The 9,443-nt window shown below is 64.6% G+C and overlaps 1 protein-coding gene across 7 annotated transcripts in view; it reads left to right on the top strand.

Moving 5' to 3' along the window:
* The window catches only part of ANK1 (ankyrin 1), a 68,008-nt gene that overhangs the window by 49,274 nt on the left and 9,291 nt on the right, over window positions 1-9,443 (top strand). For all 7 annotated transcript variants that reach the window (XM_026658413.1, XM_026658396.1, XM_026658410.1 and 4 more), the window contains 9 exons: window positions 226-430; window positions 1,284-1,380; window positions 2,183-2,411; window positions 2,693-2,818; window positions 2,908-3,027; window positions 3,454-3,538; window positions 4,030-4,104; window positions 5,463-5,594; window positions 6,237-6,383. In XM_026658413.1, the coding sequence (XP_026514198.1) occupies window positions 226-430; window positions 1,284-1,380; window positions 2,183-2,411; window positions 2,693-2,818; window positions 2,908-3,027; window positions 3,454-3,538; window positions 4,030-4,104; window positions 5,463-5,594; window positions 6,237-6,383 (1,216 nt within the window). The remainder of the gene's footprint in view (window positions 1-225; window positions 431-1,283; window positions 1,381-2,182; window positions 2,412-2,692; window positions 2,819-2,907; window positions 3,028-3,453; window positions 3,539-4,029; window positions 4,105-5,462; window positions 5,595-6,236; window positions 6,384-9,443) is intronic.

Raw genomic sequence — 9,443 nt, 5'->3', positions numbered from 1 at the left:
GGGGTCTGGGCCGGCTGTGCAGGTACCGGGTGTCCCTGCCCCTGCGGTGGATGGGCAGACGAATTAGAGACGGGCTCTTCCAAGGCAGCGGGCTGGTTCCGGACCGGCCGTGCTGGGCAGCAGTTACTCCATCGTCTCCCAGGGCAAGGGGTGCCAGCCGGTGACCGGTTCCGAGCTGGGGTGGGGGGAGCTGGCCCTCATGGCCCTGCCTGTTCTGTCCCGCAGGCACAGCCCGTGCCGGATGAGCTGGTGACGAAGCTGCTGGGGAACCAGGCGACCTTCAGTCCCATCGTCACCGTGGAGCCGCGCCGCAGGAAGTTCCACCGGCCCATCGGGCTCCGCATCCCGCTCCCGCCCTCCTGGAAGGACAATCCCCGGGACAGCGGGGAGGGCGACACCACCAGCCTGCGCCTGCTCTGCAGCGTTATCGGTGAGAGCACCTGCCCCGCCCTGCTGCAGCCGCCATGCTGGGGCTCTTTCCCCTGGCACTGCTCCCCCCACCCACCCCCGGACTCCTTCTCCTCCCCTTCCCCTCTGCATGGCTCCCTGGGGTCCTTCCCCCTTCCCCCCTGCACGGTTTCCTGGGGTCCTTCCCTCTTCCCCCCTGCATGGTTCCCTGGGGTCCTTCCCCCCTGCACGGCTCCCTGCTCCCTGGGGTCCTACCCCCTTCCCGGCTCCCTGCTCCACGGGGTCCTTCCCCCTCCCCATGCTCTCCCCTGCTTTGCTGCAAATGAGGTTCACTCTTCCCCTGCTGGGTGGGGGCTGAGGGGTGGAAGCCAGTGTCTCCAGGGCAGTGGGGTCTCTGTGCAGACAGGCAGCTCTGGCAGTGGCTTGGTGGGGGTGGTGAGGGGAAGGTGCTGAGGGGGCGGGATGGAGCTAAAGGAGCTGGGGGCAGGCAGACAGGGGGTGCATCCTGGGCAGTATGGGTGCTGGGGGGCAGATCGCAGTAGAGTAGGGGGCAGATCACAGGGCACTGGGGGGTCATATTCTGGTTGATGAGGGAGCCAGGGGGCAGAGCCTAGGGGACGGAGGGGGCCAGGGTAGACCACAGGCAGCAAAGGGGCCTGTGGAGGATCCTGGGGGATAAGGGGGTGGATCCTGGGTGGTGAGGGAGTGGAGGGGCAGATCCCAGGGGATGAAGCAACCAGGGGCAGATTCCAAGCAGCAAGGGGGCCAGGGGGCGGATCTCGGGGGTGGGCAGGGGCAGATCACAAGCTGTAAAGGGGCCAGGGTCAGATTCTGCGGGCTGGGATGGTGTGTCAGGCCCTGTTGTGTTGTTACAGGAGGCACAGACCAAGCGCAGTGGGAGGATATCACAGGAACCACAAAGCTGGTCTATGCCAACGAGTGTGCCAACTTCACCACCAACGTGTCCGCCAGGTGAGCAACGGGTGCGCAGTGCCTCGTGTGGCCTGGGGCTGGTGACCCGGCTGGCGTTCTGGGGCGTGTGGAGCTTTGCCAGAGCGTGCCATCCAGGGGCCGGGTCACAGAGCAGGGCTGAGGCCCAGGTGATTCAGTGACTCAGCCACAGTCCCAGAGCTGGATCCTAAACCCAGCACTCCTGAGTCCCAGCTCTTGCTGCCCGAAGGGAAAAGTGCCAGCATTTCCCAGGGTTCCCCCAGGCTGTGAATCCAGGACCTCTGGCACCTCAAGCCCCTGGGCCACCAAGCCCCGGTGGCATCTGAACAAAGACTCCCACGTGCCTAGGCCACTGCAAGCCTTGCACGCTGTACTATCACATATGTGCAAACGCAGGCCTGCCCTGTTCGTGAACACAGCAATGTCCAGCAGGGGGCGCCCTGGCCAAAGGCAGGGGCCGAGCAGTCCCCCAGGGCGAGTCTGCTCTGGGCTGCGAGTGAGCGGAGAGCCCGCACAGTCATGCTGGAGGGTTGCCTTGGAGTTCATTTTATTTTATGGGGTTTCCCCCATTTTTCTGTTCTCTTCCTTTGTTGCTCTCTCGTGACCGTCCAGTGCCTGGCGTGCCGCGCACTGCGATGCTGGCCTGGCGCCCCGGGATGGCCCGGAATAGCTGACATCTTCGTTCTTGGGATGTGGTTTATGGGAAGCCAGCGAGGGCCGCTGGTGTTCAGTGCTGGGGGAGGCCTGGCCTGGCCTGGGCGTGTCAGGCTCGAGGAGCCCCCGGCTGGGCCGTAATGACCAGCTTGGGGCTCGTGCCCTGCAGGTTCTGGCTGGCGGATTGCCCGCGCACGGCCGAGGCCGTCCATTTTGCCACCATGCTGTACAAGGAGCTGACGGCCGTGCCCTACATGGCCAAGTTCGTGGTGTTTGCCAAGATGAACAATGCACGGGAGGGGCGACTGCGCTGCTACTGCATGACTGACGACAAGGTGGACAAGACGCTGGAGCAGCACGAGAACTTCCATGAAGTGGCTCGCAGCAGGGACATTGAGGTAGTGCCCCTCCCCCTGCCTGGTGTGCGGACAGTCCTCGGGGTGTCCCAGCCCTCCCCTGCTCACTCCACAGCAAGGCCTGGTCTGTGTGGCTCCCGCCTGCTTACCCAGCTGCAGTGCTGGGGGCTTGGAGGGGCTGGGACCTGCCTGCTCCTTGGCTAAGGGACGTCGGGGAGGAGTCTCTGCACCCAGCTTTGCCTGAGGCCCCCCACACCGTGCTGGGGCCCTGTGGGGCAGGGGAGAAGGGAGCTCTGAGCCTGACCCCTCCTCGCTCTCCCCAGGTGCTGGAGGGGATGCCTCTGCATGTTGAGCTCTCGGGGAACCTGGTGCCTGTCAAGAAGGCCACGCAGCAGCGCAGCTTCCACTTCCAGTCCTTCCAGGAGAACCGGCTGGCCATCCCAGTCAAGGTAACAGTCGCCTGAGGGTTTGAGCGGCTGGGCCGGGCTGGGCCGCGGGCCCGTCTCTGCTCCATGCCCACCTGTGTTATGGTGTCTAGGTGCGGGACAGCAGCCGGGAGGCAGGTGGCTCGCTCTCCTTCCTGCGAAAGGCCATGAAGTACGAGGACTTGCAGCATGTCCTGTGCCACCTGAACATCACCATGCCACCATGCACCAAGGTCAGTGAGCACTGGGCCAGGGGCCTAGGCAGCATTCCTGACGCCTTCCTCCAGCCATGCAGGGAGGTGCTGGGCACTGGGGCCTCCCCCACACTCAGCCCTAGGGGAGCTGCGTGCCCCACACCGCGTTTCACGCCAGCTTGGGACACGCCCGGCCAGGATCTGCTGCGGCACCACGGCATGCTTTAATGTGTCCCTGACAGTGACGGCCGGGGCTGGCTCCAGTGTTCTCCCAGCCGTGCCGAGCTCCTGCCCCTGCCCTCGCGCCATGGCCCCACTGGGGAGTTACTGGGGATCCAGTCCAAAACCCTGGGGTGGGCTGGGCTCCCTGGGCCCTGCTAGTCACAGCCAGGGAGCTCCCAGGCTGAGGGGCTGGATGGCTCCATTCCCTGTGGGGCTGGTGACCCATGGCGGCTTCTCCTCCAGGGGACTGGCAGCGAGGAGCGAAGGAGGACTCTGACACCGTTGGCTCTGCGAGAGAGATACAGCATCCTCAGTGAGAGCACTCTGGGTATGCAGCCCACCCTGGCTATCCACGCCCAGCTGGGCACCGTCCCATCCCGCCTATCCACCACCGAGCCTGCCCTGCCTATCCATCCTCCAGCCTGCCCCGCCTATCTACCCCCGAGCCTGCCCTGCCTATCCACCACCGAGCCTGCCCTGCCTATCCATCCCCCAGCCTGCCCCGCCTATCCATCCCCTAGCCTGCCCCGCTTATCCACCCACGAGCCTGCCCTGCTTATCCGCCCTGCGGCGCGGCTTCCCCACCCCCCTGCCTATCCATCCCTGGCCTGGCTTCTCCGCCTGGCCCTCCACAGCCCACTGGTCACAAGAGGGAGGGGCTGGGCCCAGTGGCTCGGCTGCCCCTGCCCTACCCCACACAGAGGGGAGTGCAGTGCTTTCTCTGGGTTCTGGCCGGGTTCCCTGCCTGTGACCACACCGGACTGCGAGTAGGTAGCAGGGCCTGAGCAGGGACGGCTGTGACGTGCTCATATCCCCTAGGCTCTCTAAGCGGCACGGAGAAGGCTGACGTGAAGATGGCTGTTATCTCGGAGCAACTGGGCCTCAGCTGGGCTGGTGAGTCTGTGCCTAGCGCTCTCTGCCACGTGGGGATGCAGACTCCGGCTCTCTGCTGCTCAGTGCACCAGGGCAGGCTTTGCTCGCGCTGTGCCCAGGTCCCAGCAGGGCAGGGCAATGCAGTGCGGGGCGCTGCCCAGCCCAGCTCGTTCTGACATCGAATCAGGTAGCTGGGCTGACAGCAGGCGCGAGTTTGCGCTGGCTGTCCGGTGGTGGGACTGTTCTGGGGGCTGTGGAGCAATTGGAGGCTTTGCTTGGGCAGCCTCCTACATCTGTGGGCACCCCAACAGCAGCACACGGCTAGGCTGCTGCGGCAGGTGGCTGGTTGTGTTCACTGGGAGCACCGGGTCCACATCCTGCTCTGTCTCCCTGACAGCAGGGCTAGGAAAGAGAGTACAGTCCCAGCCAGTGTGCATGCACACCGGTGCCCCGTCCCCTTGCACGTCTCCGCACGCCAGTGCCCCGTCCCCTTGCACGTCTCCGCACGCCAGTGCCCCATCCCCTTGCACGTCTCCGCACGCCGGTGCCCCGTCCCCTTGCACGTCTCCACATGCCAGTGCACCATCCCCTTGCACGTCCCCGCATGCTGGTGCATTGTCCCCTCGCACATCCCCCTTGCACATGCCCATGCACACATGCCTGTGCACTACCTCTTTGCATGCACACCAGTGCACCACTGCCTTGTGTGCCCATGTACTCTGGTGCACCGCCCTCTTGCGTGGATGTGCACACACACCTTTACATGCACACTCTGCTGTGCACCGCCCAGTGGCATGGATGTACGCTCTTGTGCACTGCCCTCTTCCATACACGCAGGCACGCACCTGTGCACTCTGCACACCTGCTAGCACGCGCATACACCCCATCTCTGTGCCAGCCAGGACAGGATTTTGCTCTGCATTTGTAAGTTTTCCTGCTTCCTGAAGCAGGGCAGCGAGGTCTTTGGCACTGGGTCCCAACCCGGCAGTGGCAGTGCTGATATCGCTTGTTACATTACAGCCATGGCTACCAGGAGGCTCAGGAACTGTCCTTCCCAGCTTCTCCCTAGCTGGAGCAGTTTGTGACCCAGCTGCAGGCAGCCAGGCTGAGCCCAGTGGGACCAGTTTCACATCCAGTGACACTAAATTTGGACCTTCTGCCCTTTTACTCCCCACCCCTTCCCATTGTTCTGTCGCACGGGCGGGATGTCAGCAGCTCTGGGTGGACGTGGGTGGAGACACGTGGGGGATGGCTGGACCTGGGTGGCATCCCCAGGGCTACTTGCCTAGAAGTGTCTCGAGCAGAGGTGCTTCCCCCTGCTCTCTTTGCTGCACGGGAGCCTGGGATGATGCCTAACGCACAGGCTGTGTTTCCTACAGAGCTGGCCCGGGAGCTGCAGTTTGGGGTGGACGATATCAACAGGATCCGGGTGGAGAACCCCAACTCCCTGCTGGAGCAGAGCGTGGCCCTGCTCAACCTGTGGGTCAGCCGTGAGGGCAAGAATGCCAAGAGTGGGTATTTGCCACCTTCTGCAGGGGCGGGGGCACAGCTAGCACCCCAGGGTTCCACAGGCGCTGTGTGCCGCCAGCCTGGAGCTCTAGCAGGCGTGTTGGCCAGGGAGCTGGGCCGGGAGTGGGTAGGCAGGGCGGGCCGGGGCGCCAGGCCAGGCATGAGTAGGTAGGGTGGGCCAGAGAGCTGGGAAAGGTGGTGGATATGCACAGCAGGCCAGGGAGCCGTGCCAGGCATGGGTAGGCAAGGCAGGTTGGGGAACAGGGGACCACTATATCCTATCCAGTCTTTCCCCTCAAAAGAGGCTGGGCCAGTTTGCCCATCCCATGACGGAGCTGTGGGGCCGGCCCATCCACAGACATGCAGTGCTTCCTTGCACACGCCATGCTACACTGGCTCATACGTATGCAGATGTGTGCTGCTGGCTTCCGTGCACAGCTGGCCTGTGCTGGGTCACAGGTCTGCATGCGTATCTGTTCCCAGGCGGGTTTGCAGTTTGAGGATGGCCGAGTCCTCGGGCTGGGCCCTCTTTCCAGAGGGTGGGTGAGGCTGGCGTGCCGTGGGTGGGGGCAGCGGGGATAGAGCGGCCTGGCAGGGATGGCCCTGTGCTGCCTTTTGATGATACCAGCTGCTCCCCCTGACAGTGGAGAATCTGTACGCGGCCCTGAGGAGCATCGACCGCAGCGAGATTGTCAACATGCTGGAGGGCTCGGGCCGGCAGAGCCGCAGCCTGAAGGGCGACCGGCATTACACTGACAAGGACTATTCCCTCTCGCCCTCCCAGATGAATGGTGAGTCCCTGGCACTCGGCTGTGAACCCACTGGGGACCCCATGCTCCCGCGGGTGAATCCCTCGGCAGGGCGGGCGTGACATTGCCCCGGTGTGGGGTGACAGCCAAGCAGAGACAGACACGTCACTGAGACCAGCAGCCCTGCCAGGCTGCTCTGCTTCAGCCGTGCCGAGGAAATGCGAGTTCCCACTGACGTCAAGGCAGGGGAGCCTCGGGGGCCTGGGGCAGGACTTTGAGCCTGCCTGGGCTGCCCACAGACTGGCTGAGTGTGTGGGCAGAGACAGCAGCCTCAGACCAAGGGCCAGGCCTGCGTGGCTCTGTGCTGTGACCAGGTGTGAGTGCGACACAGGTAGACATCCCTGCCTCAGCACGGCTAAGAAAGTGTCGATGCGGCAGCATGAGCTGCCCTGGGTCCATAGCCGGGTTGCTAGCCCGGGCCGAAGTCTGCACCACTGCGTCTGCACGATTTGTAGCCTCCCGTGCTGCAGGCGCCATAGGGGACGTCTGCACTGCAGTGGGGGTGGGCGTGCCCGTACTAGCGCTCTGGGAGAAGTGCAGCTGCAAGGAGCTAAGCGCCCCAGGGCCAGTCCCAACCAGGCTCTAGGAATGTCCTGGAAGTGGCCTGCCCCTCCTGCCGCCCAGCCTGCAGCAGCCACACGGCTCCTTTTAACATGCCCATACGTCTTCCCATGCTGGAAACGACCCCTCCAGCTCCAGTGTAGACTTACCCCACCCTGTAAGGCCTGACCCCAGCTCTCCAGCCTGCACTCCCATCCTCCTTGGGCCCCTCAGGCTCTTCAGGCTCAGCCTGGGTTGCAGCATGTTACTAGTGAGCGGACGTGCCCTGCTGGCAGGTCTCTGCCCTCTGCCTGCCTTCTGCTGCGAGCTGGGCTCACACCACTTCTCTTGTAGCCTGTGACACCCTGTGCTGGGCAGCAGCATGTGATCAGACAGGGCTGGGGGCCGGGGGCACGGTCAGGCGCCTGCAGTAAGTGTCGTGGTCCGGTGTCCCTTTGGGCCCAGGCGGGGGGGTGAGGCTGGGTGCCGGGGGTGTGGTCGGGTGCCAGCCTTGGCGGCAGGAGTCCCTTTGGGCCCCTGTGCCTTGCCCTGAGGCGTAGCCATGAGCTCTGCATGCTGAATGCTTTCTTCCCCCTTGTTCTGTGTTCTCTCATACATGCCATTCAGGGCTGCCAGGTGCAGGCCGCTCCTGTTGATCACATCCTGTCACCTTTCTCCTCTGACCTCCTCCTGACCTGTTGTGTTCTCATCCTCCTCCACTGCCTGTCTCCACTGTCTCCACCTCAGCTGAGCCCTGGGAGAGCCGCCGTCCTGCTCCGGCGAGTGCATGGCACCAAGGCACTGCCCCCACCTCATGGCTGTGTGTGTCCGCGTGGCCCTCCGTGTGCTTCCCCCAGCAATGCCCCAGGGCCGGCTCCACACAGCACACCCAGCACCCCCGCTCTGAGTGGGAGCCGGGCGAGCAAAGCCACCTGCCCGGTGAAGAACCCGGGTGCTGCTGTGCTGTGCCAGGCCTGGCCCTAACTCACTCTGAGCCCAGCCCAGGGGGTGATGGCCCGTGCCCAGCACTGAGCCCATGGCCCAGAAGGGTTAGTAGCCAAACGCCCCTCAGAGGGAGTCGTGCCCCCTGCAAGGAAGTGTTGCTGGACGCCCTGGAACAGCTGTGGTGCACCCGGCTGCCTCAGTTAGCAGCAAGCTGCCAGCGCAGCAGAGCCCTGCAGAGCCCTGAGCAGCACCGACTCTGGGCCCAGCCAGCAGAGCCCCCAGGCTGTGTGGGCAGCAGAATCGCAGGGGCCGTGCAGGCTGAGGAGGCAGGTGACACATTCTCCGGGTGCTGATGTTGGGGGAGAGGAGGTTGGCGTGGCTCAGGGGAGCTGAGAGACGGGAGTGGGGCAGCCCCCGTGCCGGAGCCATTGCAACCTGGCCAGTCTGTAGGGAGCGACCCAGGCCTGTTCCCTGGGTTGGGCGAGAGGTGATGGCTCTGGAGGTCTGGTCAGGGTGTGCCCAGCATTGGGCATATCTTGGCTAGTGGTGGTGAGTGCCCTGCTGCAGGGTAAGGACGGCTCTGTGCTGCAGACACGAGTTCAGATCAGAGCCAGTGACTGGGTGCCTGGCACCTGGGCAGAGCAGGGCATGAACAGGCGGAGGCAGCGTGATGTGCAGGGCTACCCCGTGCACTCGGCAACAAGGTGCAAGGACTGCCCACACTCGCAGCCCCAGAGTGACCGGGGCGGGGTCCTTCGTGCCGGAGCCCCAGGGCTGTGTGGAGCCGGTTTGGTTACAGGGCAAAGCGCCAGCGCAGCCTCAGCGCCAGGGCACAGCTCCCTGCAGAAATGCCCGTGACATGCTCTCCGCGGGCATGCAAATGGCAGCAGAGGTGCCACCACGATGCCCCCTCCCTGCCCACCACAGGTGCTACTGGGATGCCCCTACTCTGCCCCCAAGTGCCCCAGGACGTGCGACGCCCTGTGGCCATCACTGATGGTTGCCTCAGGGCTGTTGGGTAGGAGAGATGTCCAGAGCCCTCCAGGGCCTGCAGGGTCTCTGGGCATGGCCCATCCGTGCCCCACCACTGCCCAGCCGCATCTCCATTTTAATGCCCACCTGGGGCTCAGCGGGTGGCTCGGGAATTGAGCGGCTGCTGCCGGGGCATTGGGTCCCTGTGCACCCAGCCTCCCCCATGCACAGCTGCTGCGCTGTGCCTATAGGGCAGGAGGGGCCTGGCTGGCTAGCTCTGCCTGCAGCCCACAAACCAGCCAGCCCTGATCAGAGGGGCTTCCGAAGCCCCCACCCTCCTGCCTCTGCCCCATTCTGTTTGGGAGCTGCAGTCCAGGGGGATCCCGTACTGTCTCTCACAGAGCCTGGCCAGAGTTCAGCCCGGAGGCTTAGCTATGTGGAGGCACAAGACTGGCAAGGGGGCGCTGCGGGTCGGAATTGAGAGATCTCAGCAGGGATGGGGAGGGAGCCCAGGCAGGGCTAGCAGGGGGCTGGGGGACACCGGCAGAGCTGTGGGGCAGGGGAGCCCGGGGCAGGGTTAGCAGG

Source organism: Terrapene carolina, unplaced genomic scaffold (genome assembly GCF_002925995.2).
Source record: "Terrapene carolina triunguis isolate 2854851 unplaced genomic scaffold, T_m_triunguis-2.0 Scaffold53, whole genome shotgun sequence".
Classification (NCBI taxonomy): Eukaryota; Metazoa; Chordata; order Testudines; family Emydidae; genus Terrapene; species Terrapene triunguis.
The sequence above is the reverse complement of the archived record's forward strand: the minus strand, read 5'-3'. Positions and strand labels throughout refer to the sequence as shown.